Source organism: Megascapheus bottae, chromosome 22, assembly GCF_031878675.1.
Source record: "Megascapheus bottae isolate mThoBot1 chromosome 22, mThoBot2.hap1, whole genome shotgun sequence".
Taxonomy (NCBI): domain Eukaryota; kingdom Metazoa; phylum Chordata; class Mammalia; order Rodentia; family Geomyidae; genus Megascapheus; species Megascapheus bottae.
Window position 1 is genome coordinate 16,176,255 of NC_143530.1, and position 23,030 is coordinate 16,199,284.

Consider the following 23,030-nt stretch of genomic DNA (forward strand, 5'->3'; position numbering starts at 1 on the left):
AGCCACAGCTCCACTTCTGGCTTTTTTTGTAACTGGAAAAAAGTCTGATGGACTTTCCTGTCTGGGCTGGCTTTGAACTGTGATCCTGGGATCTCAGTCTCCTAAGTAACTAGAATTACAGATATGAGCCACTGTGCTGAGCACTTTGAGTTTTCTTAATGGCAATGGTTGATATTCAAGAAAATTTTTATATCATTGTTATGTACTTGATTATTAAGTTTAATGTCTTGTATATTCTCTGACGTTTGGTTAGGGATAATAGATCAAAAAGTCTTCACACATTTGACCCCATTATAAGGCTTCAACCCAGGGTGGACTCTGATGTTTGATAAAGATCTGTTTTTTTGACTGAAGGCTTTCATTAAAGGAGCTTTTTGCATGGCACAAGCAGCTTGTGCCTGTAATCCTAGCTACTCAGGAGGCTGAGATCTGAGGATCAAAGTTCAAAGCCAGCCCCTGGCTTATCTCCACTAAATTACCCCCCCACCAAAAAAAAAAAAAAGAAAAGGAAAGGAAAGAAAAGCTGAAGGTGGAGCTCTGGCTCAAGTGGTAGAGCACTACCCTTGAGCTAAAAGAAGTTCAAAGACAGTACCCAGGCCCTGAGGTCAAGCTCCAGGACTGGCAAAAATCAAGAAAAAGAGAGAAAGAAAGAAAGAGAGAGAGAGAGAGAGAGAGAGAGAGAGAGAGAGAGAGAGAGAGAGAGAGAGAGAGAGAGAGAGAGAGAGAGGAAGGAAGGAAGGAAGGAAGGAAGGAAGGAAGGAAGAAAGAAAGAAAGAAAAGAAAGGGAAAGGAAAGGAAGAAAAGCAAGCAAGCAAGCCTTTTCCAATGTAGAATCCTGATGGACTTGAAGCACTGAATCAACACTGAACGATTTGGTATAGCAGTCACTGGTATACAGTTTTATTCCAGTGTGGTTTTTCTGATGAATAAACTGAGCCTTTTAGTGACACATGCTTTTACATTTGCAGATTTTCTTTTAATAAGTGCTGGCTTCTGAATACTTTCCATAGCATCGTTAATTTTACTTCATATAGGTGTGAACTACCATGGATCCTTTTACTCTTCACACACCCAGGTTTTATTTTTTCCAGTGCAGAGTTGGTGGTAGTTAGGCCAGCACAGTACTTCAAGGCTTTTTACCACACTAATGACATAGATAAGACTCCTGTCTAAAATGAACCTGCTATGTTTAGTCCATGTAGAAGATTTCTCACACTGAAGATATCCACAAGAGGTCTATGGTTCTGACAAGATCGTTCCAGTAATCTGAAGGTTTTGCAACATTCTTCATTTTTATAGGATCTTTTTTTATTTTTTCTTCTGGGAAGACTTCTGTGTTGTTTGGTGGGACTAGCCCATACACTGAAGGTCCTTCTGGGCTAAGGATATTCACAGGGCTCTTCTCCAGTTGGATACACAGGGCATCAGTCAGAATTTCTGTTGTGGCAAGGCTTAGTAGGGAAGGATATTTTCGGACCCATATCTTTTCCACTCTATTTACAGTGGTAGGCTGCTTTTTTTTTTTTATTAGAGTTGAAACTGAAAATGTTGTGCAACGTGAGTAGAGGGTGTTTTACCAGCACCAGCAGTCAAATTTTACAGTGAATCCTCTGAGATGTCTAAGTTCCTTTACCCGATAGAAATATTTTCTTTAGCTTGAGTCAATATATCTGCTAACTCAGAAGGAGTCTTGGATAAATGATTTAGATTTATGCGATATAGGGCTGCTAAAAAGTTTTCTTATACAGTGCCCTAGGCATCATCCTCTGAGTTGGGCTTCATCCAGAAAGTTTTTAAACAGATTCCATGTTTGAGGTCATGAGTCACTCCCTGAAAGAACAGGTGAATCACACAATTGGCTTCTTTTTCTTAAAGGTAGAAAGGGAGATCGAAATGTGACATCCAAGAGAACAGTCTACAGAGAAAGTCAACCTGAAGTCCAAGTGTTTGTAGGTGAGAGCTTTATATAAGTTGTACGTTTGTTTTTCCATTAATATATGCTCTTAAATCTTTTCGTTTTGTAATTTTTTTTTTGAGACAGGTTTCACTATGTAACCCAGGCTGTGATTCACGACTGTGATTCACCTGTCTCAGCTTCCTCTCTTGGGATCACAGGTGTGTGCCACCATGCTCAGCTCTTTTTTCTGCTTTCTGTTCTTTTTTGCTAACATTCTCAAAATAGAACTGAAGAGCATTACCTTATTCTTTCCTATTGTATCTGAATTTTTTTTTTTTTGCCAGTCCTGGGGCTTGAACTCAGGGCCTGAGCACTGTCCTTGGACATTCTCAAGACTAGAGCTCTGCCACTGGAGCCACAGCGCCACTTCTGGCTTTTTCTGTGTATGTGGTACCAAGGAATCAAATCACGGCTTCATGCATGCTAGGCAAGCACTCTACCACTAGGCCAAACTCCCGGCCTATCTGAACATTTTTTTTTTTTTTTTGAGGAAAAAATACCTGGAACAGAGTAGTTCACATCAAATTACAGCTATTAGTAGGAATGGTATTAATAGTATTAATATAGTAATCTCCTGTATGGAGGAGATTCAATATGAATCCATGATCCTCTATGAATGTAATATAGAGAACAGTAGACCCTTACATTAGCAAGGTTATTTTATTATGTATTTGGAGAGATTATAAAAATTTGAAAGTTGGAAAGGAATTCAAGTAAATATCTGGTATATTTCCTTTGCTTTTTAAAGAAATCACAAGCAAGCTGGGCACAGTGGCTCATGCCTGTAAATCCTAGCTACTCAGGAGGCTGAGATCTGAGCATTAAGGTTCAAAGCCAGCCCAGGCACAAAAGGACCTGAGATTCTAAGTTCCAATTAACCTCTAGAAAATGGGAACTGGGGCTTGGCTCAAGGATAGGGCGATAACCTTGAGCTGAAGAGCTCAGGGACAACATCTAGACCCTGCAATAGGGTGGCAGCCTTGAGTTGAAGAGCTCAGGGATAGTGCCCAGGCCGTGTTCAAGCCCCATGACCCACAAAAAAAAATCATAAGCAAATTAGATTTTTTCTTAGTTGTCAGAAACTTCAATTCACTGCTCAAGTGTCTTAAATTTAATCTCTGAAAAGAGATATTCACCATCTATAGTAGGTTACAATGCTTGATATGTATAAAAACAAAACCTTTTTTAGAGACCTGTTTATATAGAAATTGAACACAAAAAATGATTGCCCTTACAAATTACATGAAAAAATACCAACTAGAAATAAAACCAACGATTATTAAAGACATCTACACAGAAAATAATAAAATACTGCCTATCTATGTATTTATGTATCTATGTATCTATGTATCTATCTGTCCATGATCCTAAAGAAATGAAAGGCTATACCATGTTTATGGAATGGAAGGCTTGCCAAAATGTTGATTCTTTCTTGATTACTATAAAAATTTAATTCAATTCTAATTAAAAACTATCTACTTCTCTCTATATACACCCCAAAATACATATTTATATACATTATACACACACACATACACACATATATATGTTTGTTGTTGCTGTTGTTGTTTGTTTTGCTGCTCTTGGGGCTTGAACTCTGGGCCTGGGCACTGTCCCTGGGCTCCTTTTGCTCAAAGCTGGCACTCAACCTGTTTAGCCAGAGTGCCATTTTCTGGCCTTTTCTCTGTGGAGATAAGAGTCTCACAGACCTTCCTGCCTAGCCTGGCTTTGAATTGTGATTCTCATATATTATATTTTTTTGAAGGCTGATTCTAAAATTTATAGGAAAATGTGCAGGGCCAAGAAGAGCCCAGATATTGTTTTGTTTGTTTGTTTTTTCTTTTCTGCCAGGTGTGGGGCTTGAACTCAGGGCCTGGACACTGTCCTTGGACTTTTTCCTCAAGGCTGTCACTCTGCCAATTGAACTATAGCATCACTTCCAGCTTTTCTATATATGTGCTATGGAGAAATCAAACCTGAGTCTTTGTGCATGCTAGGCAAGCACTCTACCACTAGGCCAAACTCTCCTATTTTGAAATAGGAGAGAAGGTACTGCCAAGAGCAGAACCACCAGGAAATATGTTAATGTAAATCAGGTGTATTCTTTTTCTTTTCTCCTTTTATTATTTCTATTCTTTCTACTTTACTGCTCTATTCTCTAGTCTATTTTATCTTCTTGTCCCTAAACAGACAGTAAGTTCTCCAAGAGTGGGGTGTTATTTCATTTATTCTTGTATTCCTTACTCCCTGGTATGAGGCTCAGCCTTATACTCACTAATTTCGTCTGTAAAATAGTTTTGCTCCTTCAAGGCGTTCAGAATACTTACCACTCACTGTTTAGTATTTACAGTTTGCTGACTTAGGGTAGGCTATGACACTACTTCAGTGCTGATCCCAGAAGGCTATATTTTTTATCCAAAGGATTCTATGTGCAAACTTCTATCCTAGAAACAAACCAAGATATCAGGGGTAAGAAAGGTAAACACTGGAAGCATCGATAATACTGCCAAATAAATGGACTGATGGTCTCAAATACTCAATCTCTTTCAATTACTAAAGGCAGGAAATAGAGTAGAAGACATGCCTACACAGCAGAGATAATTTTCTGGTGTTTTGCTGAAGATCTTCCTTTCTGCTTGTAAGTGTATACATTATGTTCTCTAACCTGATTCATGTCCTGGGTGAAGATTTATCTCTTCAACTTGAGCTTCAGCTAGGAATGCAGTTAAGTACTGCAGCACTTGCTTACCATATATGAGGTCCTGGGTTTAATCCCCAGCACAACAGAGCTAGGACCTTGACTTCTGATGTCTTTATATCTAGGCCTAAAGTTACTTGGACATAAGGGACAGCATTCTACCAATGCCAGAAAGAAGCTTTATAGAGCCAAGAGTGTTATATAGCTGGCCTGCCTGAAGTGCTGACAGAATTTAGAATACATTGTGCATCTCTTTGCAACACAGAGCCTTCCTTCAAAAGTGAACACCATTTCACCTTCTTAGTGGTCTTTCCTTCTTGTCCAGATTGTGGACCAAAGCCATCTGCAATTTCTATCAATGGGTATTCATCTTACATGAGTTAAATTTCAATGCTCAAAGGATTTCAAATCTGTTAAGTAGAAGAAATTAAAACAGGAAAACATGAACAAAGTAACATTTTCTAAGGTAAGTTCATTAGTTTTCTACAATCTCTCAGATACAAGCTCTCCCAGTCGATGTGTGGTGTGATGCTTCACATAATTTCCTTGAAAGTTGCCTTAAAACCCAAGGCTAACCTCAACTCAAAAACCACTCTCCAAGCTTGTCTCATTCTCATACCTATGAGCCTTTGCCAGTACAGTTAGAGAAACACTGAAGGCAAAGGGTGAGAAGTCAGAAGCTCTGGCCAAGAATCTCCTTAGGCAACTGTTTTTTTCTTTGTTTTGGTTCAGGAATCTCAGTCAGGTTTAGGGGCTTACTTTGATCAGCAAAGACTTAAGGCTTTTTCTTCCTTCCTTTCCTTTTTCCTTCTTTCTTTCTTCCATCTTTTCCTTTCCTTTCTCCTCTCTTCCCCTCTCCTTCCCTGTTTTTCTTAGAGGTGGTACTGGGGTTTTGACTGAGGGCCTGATGTTCTATCAGTTGTTCCACATCTTGGTAGTAATTGTCGTGATGAGAATCTAGCAAACTTTTCAGTAGGCCAGGCTTGAATCATGTTTCTCCAGATCTCAGCCTCAGATCTGATTGTTAGGATTATAGGCATGAACCACAGGTGCTTAGTTATTTGGGGATTTTCTTTCTTTCTTTTTTTTTTGTGGGTCATGGGGCTTGAACTCTGGGCCTAAGAACTGTCCCAAATTTCTTCAGCTCAGGGCTACCACACTACCCCTGGGCCTGGATGTGGTCCCTGAGCTTTTTAGCTCAAGGCTACCACCCTATCCTTGAGCCACAGCCCCACTTCCCATTTTCTAGTGGTTAATTGGAGATAAGAGTCTCATATTCTTTAGTGCCCGGACTGGCTCTGAACCACAACCCTCAGATTTCAGCTTCCAGAGTAGTTAGGATTACAGGCATGAGCCAATGAACATGGCTTATCTGGGGCTTTTTTTTTTTTTTTTTTTTTTTTTGGTCTAAGCAAGGCAAGAACAATCATAAAGAATTATGTACCTATGGACTGGGATGTAGTTCAGTGGCAAAGTGCTTGCCTAAGAGGTATGATGCTCTGGGTTTAAAAGAATTATCTACCTAAAGAGATAGTCTACTTTCTACTAATAGATTCCTTAGAGAAATAAAATGTTGAAATTATTAAATTCCATCCTTGCTAAACCAATACAAAATTCATTATGGAATTATAATTTTTTTTTTTTGCCAGGGCTGGTGCTTTGAGCTCAGGGCCTGAGCACTGTCCTTGGGCTTTCTCAAAGCGAGTGCTCTACCATTTGAGCCACAGCACCACTTCTGGCTTTTTTCTATGTATGTGGTACCAAGGAATTGAACTCAGGTTTATGTGCATGCTAGACAAGTAATCTACCACTAGGCTAATCTCCCGGCCCCAGAATTATGATTTTGAAGTGGTTTTTACCTTATGACTTATACACTTGCACCTAAGGAGTTAGGATTTCAGAGCCTTGGACATTGTGCTGATAGATTTGATTTCTGTGACTTCTTACTTCTCCAGTGTCCCCAGGAAGGAAGTATCAATCAAGGCACTTAAAAAGTCATTCATACTCTTCTTTTGGTACACTAAAAGATCTCCAGAATGTCTTCACTACATTCATCACTGGTGACCCTTTCTTTTGGTATGTATTTTCTGATGTTTGGTAAGATTAGAGCTTCCCCGGAAAGCTTTCCCACACTCATCACACTCATATGGTTTTTCTCCAGTATGGATTCTCTGGTGATGTATAAGCGTTGAGATCTGACTGAATGCTTTGCCACACTCTCCACACTCGTAGGGCTTTTCTCCGGAGTGAATCCTCTGATGATTAATCAGGGCTGAGTTCACATAGAAGGCTTTTCCACACTCTTTACATTCATATGGTTTCTCTCCTGTGTGGATTCTCTGATGTTTAATGAGGGCTGAACTCACGCTGAATGCTTTCCCACACTCATCACACTCATATGGTTTCTCACCAGTATGGATTCTCTGATGTTTGATAAGGTCTGAGCTCACACTAAATGCTTTGCCACACTCATTGCAGTCATAGGGCTTCTCTCCATTGTGGATTCTCTGATGTATTATCAGGTGTGCCCTTACACTGAAGGCTTTATTACACTCATTACAAGCATAGGGCTTCTCCCCAGTGTGGATTCTTTCATGCACAGTGAGGGTTGAACGCACACTAAATGCTTTCCCACAGTGATCACATGCATAAGGTTTCTCTCCAGTGTGGATTCTCTGATGTCGAACTAGGCCTGAACTCTGGGCAAACTTTTTTCCACACTCACTGCACTTGAACTTTTTTTCCTCGATGGGCCTACTCTCCTGCTTTTCTAACTGTTTCTCATACTGAGAGACTTTCCCATACTCAGGTCTCTGTAAAGAATCCTCATATACACTAGAAATGTGTGGGTCCATCATTATAAGAAGCTTCTCTTCAAAGACTATAACTGGCTCACAACTCTGGTCTTGATTCCTGAAATAAAGATTTTAGAAATATACTTTATCTTCTGATAGTAAGGGAATGTAATATAATACACACTTCTAAAAAATCATGCTAAATAATCCTAGGACACACAACGCATATGGGACTCTATGAGTCCCATTTTCATTCAACTTGTCCTAAGACAGAGTAAAATTATAGAATGTTAAACATCTGGCCCAAAAGTCTATTTCCATGTTGTCTATCAAATTATCTCAATATAAGAAATAAAAATTATATATATGTTGTACATACAAGCTAGGATATAATTCAGTGTTAGAGTGCTTGCCTAGCATGCATCAGGTCCTAGATTTGAACCTCAGTCTTTTTTTTTAACCTTTTTTTTTTTTATTGTCGGGATAATGTACGGAGGGTTTACACTTACATTCGTCAGGTAGCAGGTGCATTACTTCTCATACATTGACACCCTTTCTCATGTTTTTGTCCCCATTTTCCTCTCCCCACACCCTCCCAGTCATCTTGTTTTTCCCCTTCCTTTTTTGAAGCTCAGTCTTAAAAATGTACATTTCCTACTTTAGAAGACTTTTTTTTTTTTGCCAGTTCTGGGCTTGAGCTCAGGGCCTGAGAACACTGTCTTTGGGCTTTCTCAAGGCTAGAGTTCTACCACTTGAGCCTCAGCACCACTTTCAGGTTTTTTTCTATGTATGTGGTACCAAGGAATTGAATCGGGTCTTTGTGCATGTTAGGCAAGCACTTTGCCACTAGATCAAACTCCCGACGCTTTAGAAGACTTTTTATAGTCATATATATATTTATTTAAAAGAACAAAAACTGGAGAGATTTTGCAGTTTGGGAGATAGAGCATGGAAATACAATTGTCAAAAGAAACAGAAATTTAATAAATTATGTGAAAAAATGACCATAACATTGACAGATATGCTTTTCATTACTTGAACTGAAAAGACATGCAGCCAACAAAAGCACTGCTCTTGACCATGCCACAACTGCAGCTGCTGTCACTGTTAAGACAAACAGTATCTCAGCAACAGGAAGGCTTTGTATCCTTTGTAACTGAACAGAGTAAATATTTCATTGAGTCCTATCAGCCCATTTCATCATTATAGAACAAATGAATGTGTGGAGAACTTAGTATACTAATGGTACTCTTTCATCACTTGTGCATAAACTCAATTTTGACTTCAAATGTTATCTATATATCTACCCATCCATCCATGCATCCTTCCATCCATATCTCCAATTCCAGGACACAATAATTATCTCTGCCTCTTTCATGCTACAAATAGTCTCAGAACTTTTGTAAGTATACATTTTTGATGTGATGAAAATAACATTTCATCTCTGTGGCTTCCTCTCTCCAATTCTGTAACTTCTGCCCAAAACAGTAAAGTCCCAATCAAAAGACATTTTATTAAAACAAACAAAATAGAAATCAATGCAAGAATGTGAACAGAAGACTAATAAAAATTAATATCTAAATAGAAAAATGAGACAAGGTCGTTTCTGAGAACAGGAGTCTTACCATCCTTGGAGAATCTGGGAAGATTGGACCCAAATGACTGGCCCGACAAAGTCCATCTTCTCCCAGTGTCTCTGAGGAGGAAGGGGGTGTGTGTGTGTGTGTGTGTGTGTGTGTGTGTGTGTGTGTGTGTGTGTGTGTGTACTGGCCCGACAAAGTCCATCTTCTCCCAGTGTCTCTGAGGAGGAAGTGTGTGTGTGTGTGTGTGTACTGGCCCGACAAAGTCCATCTTCTCCCAGTGTCTCTGAGGAGGAAGGGTGTGTGTGTGTGTGTGTGTGTGTGTGTGTGTGTGTGTGTGTGTGTGTGTGTGTGTGTGTGTGTGTGTGTGTGTGTGTGTGTGTGTGTGTGTGTGTGTGTGTGTGTGTGTGTAGCGGGTGAACAGAAGAATGGAAGGAAAGGAAAAAGTAACGGTGACCAAAGAGGCGATAAAGAAGAGACGCAAAGGGAGGACAAGAGAAAAGGGCCAGGCGCTCCAGAAAGGGAATGGAAGGGAAAGGGAAAGAAGGGGAGCGAGGGAGGAAAGGACAGGGCTGGGGAAATCTGGCAAGAACCGTTGCGTCTCTCTTCCTTCGAGGCTGTTCATTCCAGGTGCTATGCAAAACCGTAGGACGAAGTTAAAAGGCAACTCACCTGGAAAACTGCGATTACACCCACGGAGTAAGGAATGGAGTGCAGCTGGCGGCCTAGAGAGGCCGAAGGAATCCCCCGAGCACTTGGTGATCTACTCTAGGACCCCGGAGGCTTCCTTCTCAGTGGTTCGTGAGCTAATATGAATGGAGGTGTGAAGAAAGGGATTCTAATTATTCCACAGAAAATACTTTACGCTTTTTTATTTCCTTTAATCCTGCAGGGGAGACACTAACCCTCCTCTCTTCATCTATAACACTGAGAACTAAGTAAAATTTCCAAGGTCAGATAAGAAAAAAAAGAGCCTAGATGTGATTCCTTATAGAAGACTTACACCTCCAGAAGGGTAGGGAATGCTAGGTCCAGACAGTTTAGCCTCTTCCCTTTGAGAGAAAGCACTCCCACCCTTTGGCAGTGCTGTTACCACTCCCAGAAACTGGCATTTCTCAGGAAGGAGGGTAAGGGAGTCCGCATTGTGTATCCAGCTGCTGGAGCCAGCTAGAGCAGGCCAGTCTGAAGCTTTTTTTTTTTTTTAATACCATCCTTAGGTCTGTCAACATTGACTTCTCTAAAGATGCACTCGACTTTTCTAATAATCAGAGTCTTCAATTCATTGATTCCTTTGTAAGAGCTCTTCTTTGGGAATCCTTATGTAAAAGAAACATTCTTTTACTCAAAGGTAAAGATAGTCATAGCACAATAACTAAAATCATGAGAGACACAGTCAAGTCCAGCTAATTTGCAAAAGGCTGTGAGATAACGTGCTCGTCTGCTAGGTGAATTTCCCTACTATTGCCTCTGAATGAATACGTTATGGAGGGATGTCACTAAAGGACTGCACCAAGATTGTTAAAGGCATGTCTTCTCTTTCTCACAAGTCTCTGAGGGGGAAGGGTGTGTGTGTGGAGGGTGATCAGAAGAATGGAAGGGAAGGAAAAAGTAACAGAGACCAAGGAGGTGATCAAGGAGAGACGCAAAGGGAAGACAAGAGAAAAGGGCCAGTAATGCCAGAAAGGGGACGGAAGGGAACAGGAGAGAAAGGAGAGTGAGAGAGGAAAGGAAATCATTGATCAATGAAGGGCTGACAATTTATTGGCAAGTTGAAATAAATTATTCTACATTCAAGACAAAATGCCATGGGCACAAGAAATGGAGGTGGAAGAATCTAGTCAGTTATTATACTTATGTCCAGTTATTTTCTTTTCTTTTGTTTGGAAAAGCTAGCTGAAGGTCTGATGGGCAGTGATACTAAATGTACCAGGAAAACATCTGTAATTATGACTTGATGTAGACAGCAGGAAAATCCAGGGTTAAAGTTCTGAGGGAAAAAGAAGTCTCAATTTCTTGTAATAATAAATTGTGCAAAAAACTCCCCCCCCCCCCGGGCGGGGCCCTGGTGGCTCAAACCTGTAATCCTAATTACTTAGGCTGTTGAGATCTCAGGATCACTGTTTGAAATTAGCCTCAAGAGGAAGTCTATGAGACTATCTCCAATTAACTACTAAAAGGCCAGAAGTGGAGCTGTGGTTCAATTGGTAGAACACTAACATTGAGCAAAAAAGCTTAGAAACAGTGCCCAGGGTCTGAGTTCAAAGCCCAGGATAGGCACAAAAAGAAAAGGGAAAGTAGGGGCTGGGAGTTTGGCCTAGTGGTAAGAGTGCTTGCCTAGCATGCACAAAGACCAGGGTTTGATTCCTCAGCACTCCACATACATAGAAAAAGCCAGAAGTGGTGCTGTGGCTCAAGTGGTAGAGTGCTAGCCTTGAGAAAGCCCAAGGACAATGCTCAGGCCCTGAGCTCAAGCCACAGGACTGGCAAAAAAACAAAAACAAAAAAAAAGGGAAAGTAAATTTTTCCTGGAAAGTTGCACTTGAGCATAATCCCCACCCTACTAGAATTTGCCACTCACAGTAGGCCTGCCCTGAGTCATAGAGTATAAAGGCATTACAGGGTGAAACATCTATTTGGGGTTCTACAAGTTCAGCCAGAGCCACAGGATCTATCTCTAGTCTTCAGAAAGCCACCTCTGTATGTACCCTGTGTTTTTCTAAAGACTATAGACCATACCTGAGTTCAAGATTTCCAAAACAGCTGTTATTTACTGCAAAAGCTTGCAGGCTACTCATGGGTCTTGAACTCAGGGCCTGGGGGCTGTCTCTGAGCGCTTTTGCTCAAGGCTAGCCCTCTACTACTGTTAGCCATACCACCACTTCCGGTTTTCTGGTGGTTAAGTGGAGTCTCAGATTTTTCTGCCCAGGCTGGCTTTGAACTGCTATCCTCAGATCTCAGCCTCCTGAGTAGCTAGTAGGTGTGAGCCACTGGTGCCTGGTTAGGCGTGTACTTTTGAGAATACAAAGTGATAGAAGACATCCTTGGAAATTAATTAAAATTTCTATAGATTATGCCACAAATAATCCACACAATAATTGAACAAGCATTTTATTAAACACCTACAATGTGCTCAGCACTGTACTAGGCACTAGAGGGTGCAGTGATACAAATGTCAAAGTTATTTCTGCCCTCAAGGAGCTTACAATTTAAATGTTGAAATAAATACAGATGTGAAACTACATCAGACTGCTAGAAAATGATCCTAGAGTAACATAGCAGTTAAGTGCATGGATCACAGTACAAACTCAAAAGATATGTGCTGAAGCAGCACAGAATGAGGGCTCAGTGTGAAGTAAAGTCAATCAGGGACAGCTCACTCAGGAGACACAAAGAAACCTAGGTTTTATAGGGAGGGGTGAACTTGAGTTAGCTCCAAAGAGTGATCCAAGCCAAACAGAACAGCATGAGGAAGGCACAGAGGTGAGGGCTTGTATGAAGGCTGTAGGATGCATGGATGCAATGATGAGTGAAGGTGAGAATGCTGGACCATCATGAAAGCTGACTTGGGTGAAGCATGTAAGGCAAGGTATGGGAGAACTTGGAATAAACATCACTACTTTGATAAGAATTATCTGCCAGGTGTTAAGCAAAAAATGAGATACCATAAGAATAGTTTGACTGTCATTTGCGAAGATATATCCAACACATGGTTTTTAAGAGCAAGAGAACTGAAAATAAAATAAAATACAGCAACCCAGACCTTACAGGATGTAGGCATGCATGGAAGACTGTAGGGACTGGTAACAATGTAAAACATCAAGCAAGTCGAAAGACAACTAAGGATTAGATCAACAGCAAAATTTTGGACATAGAAAGGGTAATGTCAGGATTGGAATGAAAAATATGAAAGGTACTGAATGCTCATGCTGCTTTATTTGAAAGTGAGTTGGAGGTCAAGGGAAAAATGGCAAGGTCATATAAGAACCTGTGGCAAATTCCACAAGTTCAGATATGAAACACATGGTAGGAAATATGAAGTTCCTCAAATATATAAAATAGACAAATGAATAGACAGGAATTCAGAAAAAGTAGTGGGTAACAAAAAGATATAGAGATTATTGGTGTATAAGAGGAAAAAAAAGACTAATAAAGAAAAAGCCAGATAGTTGAGTCAAATGGCCTTACAGGATTTCATAAGCTGAAGGAAAAAAGGAATCCTGACATGCAGGAGGAATTCAACAATATGAAATGTAAATGAAATTACAGAAGGCAGGAATGAAACTGAGCATGGTGGATCCTGCTTGTAATCCCAGCAGTTAGGAGACTAAGGCAGGAAGATTGTGAATTTGCGGCCAACCTGGGCTATACACTGAGTTCCAGATCAGCTTGGACTACATAGACTATATCTCAAAAAAACAACCTTCCTTTTTTTCCCCCTCAAAATCTTAATACTACTTACTTACTGGTATTCTAAGGACATTTCAATGAATGCTGAGTGTGCCTCAAGTGCCATCTGTGAGCAAGAAAGCTGAGTAGGAGCACATTGCTCTGAGTTCAAGCCCCATTCACAACACAAGAGAAAATTAGTAAGTTTTAAGAACGAAGGAGACAATGTATGAAAACATAAACTATATATTTGAAAAACTGGGGAAAATAGAGAAATAGGACTATTGTTGGGAATGGGTGAGGTGGCCAGAATTTTCACATTTTAGGCTACAAATCATCTCACTATTATTGCCTTAACTGGGTACCTGTCCAGCCTGGAAGTAAGATATTTTATGTCTTTTCACAATTTCCTTTTCTCTAGTCAGTTTCAAAAGTAAATATATTTGAATTTGTAAGTTATTCTGTTTTATCCTCTCATTACTTTTGTTTTATTTATGATTTAGCTTTCTCATGCTGAAAAGCATTAAAAGTTGAAGACCATAAACCCAAAGTGCTATTTTCAGTTATTTTCCAGTAATTGTAATGGATCTGTACTGTCTTATATGATACCTTACGCAGGGATATATAATTGCCGTCCGGAATTACATGTTCATTATACCTGTGTAGTATAGAGGTCAAGCACCCAGGCTCTAACATTAGCTCGTGTAGGTTTGCAGCTTTGTTGTACCACTCCCTAGCTGATATTGGTCAGTTCTCTAAAAAACAATAGGAGTTATTGAAGAATCACTTCATTATGTCAGCTTCTAACTGAAGATAGGAGAACAAAGTTTTGGCGAAGAGGTCAATGATAGCATAAAAATATAAATGATATAGTATTTTCCATTTAATAGGGAAGAGCTCAAATTAATGTGATATAGCCTGATCAGTAATATTCTAATACTAAAATTCTATGAACCTGTAGCCTCTTTTTAAAAAATTATTATCCTTGATACCATGTGGCTATTTATATATATATATGAATGAGCTTTGAAAGCTTTTAAGTGACAATCTTTTTTCACATTTGTCCCAAGATAAAACATACACTAACTTTCCTAGTTGTAATATTTTCATTGATTTGAATTACCACCAGATGATTAGTAATTTTGAGACTTTAGTAATCTGGCCACAATTACTGTGGGTACTAGGGCCTAAAGAAGTACTACATCCACGGGCATTTCATTATGATGCTCTGCTAAAACAGGTATCTATTGGAATCAAAGGCAAGTGTTCCTTGAAAACACAGGAGAAAGGTGGGTCTATACACACAGATGTGCACACCTATTTATTTTTCCCTCTCAAAAATTAGCCATCCTATATAATATCTGGATACAAGGTAGCAGTGGCTCCAGGCAGAATTTTTCTCTTACAGGGGTAAGGCACAACCCAAGCAGGGAGTAAGGATTCAGGCAGAACTAGTTATCTTGTGCCTGATTTCTTGAAAAGTCAAGTATGGGGAGTTAGAAATGCTAATCTATATGTGGGAGAAAGGGGGTAGCGGAAGGGAGAAATGGTTACAAGAGAAAATGAAAAAGACTCCTGTAAAAGAAACTAGGATAAGTGGCAGATAAGTACAACAGCTCGATGAAGGAGATGTAGGTATGTTCGTGATCAAAGGAGAGCCACACAGAGGTAGAAAGATGTTATCAAGATTTTATGACTCAAAAGGTAGACCTCTATGAGGTAAGAATCTATGACTGATTTTTTTTAACATATCAATCATAAAACAGCATAACTATTATCCTTTTTCGGATAATCACAGTGCAATATTGTGTTATTTCTCTTGGAGTTTTCATGAAAACCCACACAGTTTTCTTTTAATAGGCTTATGGAATAATTTCATGTGCGAGGGTCAATTTTGGAAAACAAAAGTTATGCTATTTTAAGTAAGTAAGTGGCTAATCAAATGATCAAAACCAAAATGTGATACAGGAATAGTGTTTTCTTGCCTAGTCGATGAAACAGGAACTTCCAAATGTCTGGAGGAATGGCAATACCATCAGAATAATAGCATTTTAAAGTAGGACTACTCAATTTAAAGGACACCTCATTTGCAATGCATAAGATCTGACATGTTACTGGAAACTTCTCATGTAACACTTGGAATACCTAAGACCTCAAGGACTAAACTCTATCTGGTGATGTCAAGTTTCATAGTATGTTTTTGTTGGGAGAGTTCGGACACCAGTTCTCAGGGAGTACACTGGCTCCAAAAGCCAGTAGGTAGGGATTAGACAAATGACCACTGTTGACATTAATGATATACAAATGAATGGCAAAAAATAGATGGAGAATGGCTGGTGATGTGCCGAGGCCATCTAGGAAGATAGATCTGGGTTAGCAAAAAGAAAAACCATCTAGTTATGAAATCTGTGCAACCCGACAGTAACCTGAGAGAGCAGTACTGTAGTGGCCTAAAAGGGATGATGTATATTCTTTGTAAGAGATTTTATGTCTTTTTCAATAATCCCCTTCCTCCATCTCCCTTTTCTCCTATGTGACACCACAACTGGGGCAGTGCAACTATCTTTTGTACCAGTGTACACAAGAAGGTGGAAAGCGAATCAGAGATCACCACCCTGGACAGTTACCCGAGCTCAGGAACAGCCAGGCTGAGTCTCCACTCACCTCTTTCTCTGCATCACTCTCAAAACCATCACTAATGTGTCCACTTTGCTGACACAGGTACTGGGACTGGGGTGGTGAGGGACAAGGACCGACACTTGATGACTCAGTGGTCAGTAAAAATGGTAAGTGAAGAAAAATGCTGGAATGCTGTTCAAAATATAGCATTCTGAGTTTGCATGGGAACACGGATTTTTCACAACTACAAGGAAAATTAGGATTACAAAAAAAAAAGAACACTTAAGCATAAATATGTTTAAGTGCAAAAATTTCCCTAGAACTAGGATCTTTGAAAGCTAAATACAAATATAAGCATCACTGAGAGAGGCTGCTTTGGACTCTAGAACAGCTTCTTAGATCAGACTACAAATTACAAAGACACCTTCAGGGGAATAAATGGGAGCAGGGGCTCACAGGAAATGAGAGCAGAGAAGCTAGGGGCAGCAGCTGCTCTCAAATCTACAGCTACTCACCCAAAACACAAAGTTTAGTGCCTCAAGTCATGACTAATAACTTGGTATAATGCTATTTTTAATTCTAAAGGATTCATCAGCTGTCAGGACTAGTGCTCCACCATACACTTTCAAAGAAAGTAATCAAGCGAATCAACTTTCAAGGCACTGGGCCCAAACTACTGCAGATCTATTCTTTGACACCACTAAAGATTTTGTCATTAGATAATGACCAACTTTCTGCCTTCCTTACTACATTGAAAGATCTTTCTGACAGTGTATGGTTTCTCTTATGTTAAATGATCTTGAAACTATGGATCAAAGCTTTTCCTAAACTCCTACAGTTTCAGATTTGTCTCCACTGTGGATTCTCTGATGTCGAATAAGGCTAGACCTCTGAATAAATGCTTTCCCACACTCATTGCATTGATAGGGCTTTTCTCCTGTGTGGATTCTCAAATGTTGAATGAGGCCAGTGTTACCATTGAAAGCTTTCCCACATTCTTTACATTTATAGGGTCTTTCTCCAGTGTGGATTCGCTGGTGTTCAATAAGGCCTGACTTCTGACTGAAGGCCCTCCCACACTCATTGCATTTGTAAGGTTTTTCCCCAGTGTGGCTCCTCTGATGACCAATAAGATGTGAACTCCGCCTAAAGGTTTTCCCACACTCATCACACTCATAGGGTTTCTCCCCAGTGTGGATTCTTTGGTGTCCAATGAGGTGTGAGCTGTGACTGAAAGCTTTCCCACATTCATTACATTCATAAGGTCGTTCCCCACTGTGGATTCTCTGGTGCAGAATAAGGCCTGCACTCTGACTGAAAGCCTTTCCACACTGATTGCACTGATACGGCTTCTCCCCAGTGTGGATTCTCTGGTGCAAGATCAGGCCTGTGTTTTGACTGAAGGCTTTACCACATTCTTTACAGTGATAGCGTTTTACTTTGTTGTGGATATCCTGATGGGAAAGAAGGGCTGACCTGTAACTGAAGGCTTTGCCACACACATTACATTGATAGGGTTTCTCCCCAGTGTGGATTCTCCAGTGGCGAACAAGCCCCGAGCTCTGAGCAAAGCTTTTTCCACATTCATCACATTTATGTCGTCTCTCTTGTGTGGGATTTCCCCGCTGCCTCTCTAATCTGCCCAAAGGCTCCCGGGCTTCTCCATGCTTAAGACCCCCGATAACATCCCCGTTGCATTTGCCAGCTGTCTCTCCATGTGGCTGGATTCCAGGAGATATTACCTGTTTTGAAGCTAATTCCTTGTTCTCATTCCTGGTCTCACCACCTGAAATAAAAGTAATATATATACCAGGCACCGATGACTCATGCCTATAATCCTAGCTACTCTGGGGGCTGAGGTCTAAGGATTACATTTCTTAGTTAGCCCAGGTAGGAAAGTCTGTGAGACTCTTATCTCCAATTAACCACCAGTAAACTGGAAATGAAACTGTGGTTCAAAGAAGTAGAGTGCTAGTCTTGAGAAAAAAGCTCAGGGACAGTACCCAGGCTCTGAGTTCAAGCCCCAAAACCATTAAAAAAAAAAATCACACATACATCAAGCCAATGTCACTTTCTAGTGTCCATGTTCATAGAAAATAACCGAAAAGGGAAAAGTACACAGAAATGGTTGAAATAAACAAAAAATTTCTATCTTCCAAATGGCTTCATAATGGAGAGAGATATAATAGAGGCCAAGTGGGGAAAAGGGGCCACAATAAAGGGAATTACTGAATGGGGACTAAAGTTGAAAAGGGCTCTACCTTGAAGTAGAAGCCAGAATGGGAAGGAATATGAAACTACTAAAAGTTAGAAATTTTAGTAAATTTAAGACAGAAATGGGTAATGCCTTGAAAAAGGAAAAAGCATGACAGACTTAGTGTATACATATATATATATATAAAATATATATTTTCCTCAAATATATATATATATATTTGAGGATCTTATGGAAACTATAGAGATGTCCATTTCTAACTGGCAAAGAGAATAACATTCAGGAATAAAGTGTAAGCAATCCCTGGACTGGAAAACAAAGGAACTGGTTTAGACCTCAAGAAATCTCAACTCTGGACTTGGAATTTAAACTTAACTATTTCCTCTATAAAGTTCATTTACACTAAGAACAAAAGTTCTTAAATTATAATAAGCACAGCTCTCCTTACCCAGGGAGAACATATTTCTGTAATTCTCTGGCCTGTTATCTCTACTCGGATCAAGAAGCCACTCCTCTTGAATAAGAGACACAGCCATGTCTTCGATCTTCTCCAAAGTCTGAAACAAAAGAAGACCCTCATTTGGGGCCTGCAATTGTTTCACAGTTCAAATCCAGAGTGTCAGACAAACCTACTAGTGGGAGAGGATTGAGGTATGGGACTGGAACTTGTGGAAGGATCTGAATAGCTGGGAGGAAAAGCATTTATTGGGGTTGATCTGTCACTAGGAAAAGCATTTGGGTGTGTTCTTGACTAGGTACTGCTACTGAAAGTTACACACATGGGATGGATGCCCCAAATGCTTCCAACAAGAGATGTGAGCTTTTAGTGAAAAGGAGAGTAACTCACCTGGAATCCTGCAGTGAGAAGTGTAGCTGTCACCTCCTGGTTTCCAGACCTTCCTTTCTGGGAAGGGGTAGGACTCTGAGTAGACATGGCTGAGAGGGCAGAAAGAAGCTATGAATGAGACGGACTCTGTCTGTGGTTGTAGTAGCCAGCATTCACCCACTACAAATTAATTGTATTCTAGCACATATAGACCCGAAGGTTCTGCATATAAAGTGCTGACATCTTGACTCTGGGTCCTAAACTATGGTTGCCTACAGAAAACCTCCATTCTGGTGTCCTTGAACTTAGTCTGAAGTTACAGTACAATATCAAAAATGTTCTGTTTTCCTAACAGGAACTGCTTTCCAATTTCTTCTTTACTGCCCAAACTACTATTTTTGTGTGTATGTATAATATTTCTCTGGTCCTGATGTTCTAGCAAAAGATTTCAGGAGAATAGGAGAAAACCAACTTATTTTTACTAACTTAAATTACTTTTCTGAAATGTCTACCATGGCTGCCAGTATCTCCTTCTAGTAGGTATCAGGCAACTTTTTTTTTTTTTTTTTTTTTTTTGCCAAAATCAATATTATATCCAACTATCATGTACCTTGGGCAACAAGCTTTAAGACTTCAGACAAGAATTATATTATTAATCGAAAGTGCTTTAAGCTTCTTTTTTAAAAATATTAAAATTTGACTTACATAAAACAAGTTAAACTATACAAAATGCAGAGGAAGATGAGATTGGAACATCTTATTCTATAAGAAAGTAAATCCTCAAAAAAAAGAAAAGATGAAACAAATGTCAAAAAGACACATGGGCTAATAAAACCCAAGGAGTTTCCTCTGGTCAGATCTGAGATAATCTCAGTATAAAATAAAGACAGTAATAGCCATTTATGGAATAAGGAGGAGTTTATAAACCCAATCTGATAACTAAAAAAAAATATACATAATAATTAGCCAAGTGCTGGGGCTCACACTTATAATCCTAGCTAGTTAGGAGTGGGAAAGTGAAAAGACAGTGGTTCAAAGTCAGCTTGGGCAAAACACACTGTGACATCATCATTAACCAGCCAAAAGTGTCGGACTGGAAGCATGGCTCAAGTGGTAGAGTGCCTGCCTGCAATAAGCAGGAAAGCCAAGAAACTGACCAAGCTGCAAGTTTTTTAAGTCCTAGTATTGGCACAAAAACATACAAAAGTAACAAATAAAACAAATAAAAGAAGAGAGGAATGTTATTTCTTAAACAATAAATCACTGTAGAAGAAACCACACAGTTAGAAAATCATAGTAGCGGATTAGAGTTTTAGCAAAAGTTAGATGAGGGCTAGGGTATTTGCCAACTCTAGATATTTCTCCATGTTACTTATTAGTTATAAAGAGGAAAATGGTAACTTTACAGTGATCAACTGAGCAATAATAATATTGTCATCAAGATAGTATCGTAACAGGACATATTTCCAGTGTTTTCTTGATATTGAATCTAAACATGAGGCAATATCAAGCAAACCTAATTGCAGCCATGTTACACCATTGTAATTCTTAAAAAATGTCCAGATTTTGAAGGGAAAAGAAAGACTGAGGACCTATGCTGATTAAGGTAACTGAAGAGATAACTCATTGCACACTGTGATCTTAAGCTAGACTCTGGACAAAAGAATATTATGGGGGACCTGGTGCGGTGGTTCATGCCTGTAATCCCAGCTACGCAGGAGGCTGAGATCTGAGGATTGCGGTTCAAAGCCAGCCCTGGCACAAAATGCCATGAGACTCTTATCTTCAATTAATCATTAGAAAGTGGGAAGCGGGGCTGTGGTTCCAGGAGTAGGGCGGTAGCCTTGAGCTAAGGAGCTCAGGGACAGTGCCCAGGCCCAGAGTTCAAGCCCCATGACCCCCCCACCCCAAAAAGAGGGATAATCAGCAAAATATGGATGGAGAACTAGATTAATATTAGATCTATATTTTATTTAATTGTGCTCATTTTATTAACTCTTCTTTGAAATATGAAATAGTCGCAAATAAAGTGGCATGATGTCAGCACAATCTCAAATATGTCTATGATGTAAACACAGAGTGGTAACATAAATATGTGACTATAGAATTGTTTAATTTGTTCTTAAGTTGACCACTAAGATGAACAGCCTATATTTGAAGCCTAAATATTGATCAGGGACTATAGATGTATGCCTTTCCTTTAGACTTTTCCCATCCTTAACAATGAAATTTGGTTTCTCACCACTTTCTTGAGGCTTTTGAGGCACTGGAGATTTACACTGGGTTGACATAGGTTGGAGTTGAGTACTTGAAGATTCTGAAGGCACTATCTCCTCCCAAAGTACCCTATGGCCATGTGCACGAGCTGGAACCTAGGGCGGAAAAATGAGACAGCTGGATGATAAGGAATCTCTTTGAGAAGTGAAGTGAATAATATTAATGGTCAACAGGCCACCTATAGGCATTCATGTTAGGAAGTAGACAACAAAATCGCCTTTCTTTCTTTTCCTTCCTTCCTTTCTTTCTTTTTTTTTTTTTTGCCAGTCCTGGGCCTTGAACTAACAGGGCCTACTCAGTCCTTGGGCTTTCTCAAGGCTTTTTTCTATGTATGTGGTACCAAGGCATCGAACCCGGGTCTTCATGCATGGTAGGCAAGCTCTTTAACCACTAGGCCAAACTCCCGGCCCCCCCTTTATTTCTTAAGGGTCAGAAGGAATACAAGTCAAATAGCTCAGAAAAGCATTGTTTCTGTGTAACATGAGAAGAAAAGATTTCCGTTGATGCCCTCCATGCTACATGGAATCCATATATTTTGTGCTCCTAAGTCAGAAAATAAAGAATAACAAATAGAAACTTATAAGTAGTGCCATATAGTAGCAAAAAAACCAAAAAGCAAAAACAATTTTAGATAAGGAAAGTAGGAAGCCTGAGCTCTGATTCATATTCACCTTTAATTCTTTATGTGTTCCTGTAAAGTAATTTGAGTTCTATAAGTGTCAGGTTCCTATGAGGTGAATATAGGAATAGTAATACAGTTATTGAGATTCTATAAGGATAAAAATGAACTATATCTTTAAAAAAACAACCACTACAAAATTCTACAAATATTGGATGAGGTACATAACTAGTTTTACACTCACCCAAAAGAAACCAATGCTTAGCATTTGCTCTCCCATAGTGGGGCCACCATCCCACGACCCAGATTCCAGGAATCCCACAGTCCCAGCATGTGAAGTTCTACTTACAGGCCGTCCCAGTATATCGATCTGTCTTTCCAAATCCTCCAACAGGGTCACCACTTCCTCTCCACTCTCTAACTGATGTTCTTTAACCAGAGCCCGTAGCTCCTCAGGTAGAATGGTCAGGAACTGCTCTAGGACCAGTAGCTCTAGGATCTGCTCCTTGGTGTTCAAGTCTGGCCTAAGCCACTGATGGCAAAGGGCCCGGAGTTGAATCAGTGCTTCCCGGGGTCCTAGCGTCTCCTGGTAACACAGCTGCCTGAAGCGCTGGCGAAAAAGTTCGTGGCCAGGAGGGTTACTTTCATTTAGGTCAGACTGCTGGTCCCAGCCATGATCCTCCTCTACCTTGACAATGACCAGATCTTCCTCAGGAGCTTGGTGGGGTAGAGATGGGGCTGGAGGCTCTCTTGATTCTGCAGCCATTTAGGGGTAGAAGAGCTAAGGTAGCTCCTTTCCACTGTGTTCACAAGAACCCTCTGAAGTCCTCAAAGGTACTTTGCAGAAGAAAAGAAATGACAAAGTATTAGAGCAAGTAAAAAGTCAGAGTAACTTACTAAAGTATCTTAATAAGCTCCCCTTCCCTACCAGGACATCACGTTCAGCTCAGCTACGTAAATGATTGTCTTCATGGTTCCAGAAATAGCCTGTGGCCCCTTTAATTTTCTGCCACTCCACCCATAAAGAACTCCTGCCTCCTTTCTGACTAGGGATGTAG

At 40.0% G+C, this 23,030-nt stretch overlaps 1 protein-coding gene across 1 annotated transcript; it reads right to left on the reverse strand.

Moving 5' to 3' along the window:
* Window positions 1-797: 797 nt before the first annotated feature.
* On the reverse strand, window positions 798-22,803 carry Zkscan8 (zinc finger with KRAB and SCAN domains 8). The gene is made up of 8 exons (XM_090356241.1): window positions 22,322-22,803; window positions 21,319-21,448; window positions 19,098-19,186; window positions 18,699-18,807; window positions 16,872-17,821; window positions 6,515-7,384; window positions 4,285-4,401; window positions 798-1,932 (listed from the first exon to the last, which is right to left on the reverse strand). Exons 1-6 carry the CDS (start codon window positions 22,736-22,738, stop codon window positions 6,710-6,712), a joined length of 2,370 nt encoding a protein of 789 aa, XP_090212367.1. The 5' UTR covers window positions 22,739-22,803; the 3' UTR covers window positions 798-1,932; window positions 4,285-4,401; window positions 6,515-6,709.
* Window positions 22,804-23,030: the final 227 nt, after the last annotated feature.

Coding starts and splice junctions, on each gene's coding strand:
- Zkscan8 (XM_090356241.1), bottom strand. CDS start 22,738: ATGGCTGCAGAATCAAGAGAGCCTCCAGCCCCATCTCTACCCCACCAA. Junction 18,808..19,097: donor TTCTCACTGCAGGATTCCAG/GTGAGTTACTCT, acceptor CTTTTGTTTCAG/ACTTTGGAGAAGATCGAAGA. Junction 7,385..16,871: donor GTGGAGACAAATCTGAAACT/GTAGGAGTTTAG, acceptor AAAAAGTTCAAG/TGCAGTGAGTGTGGAAAAAA.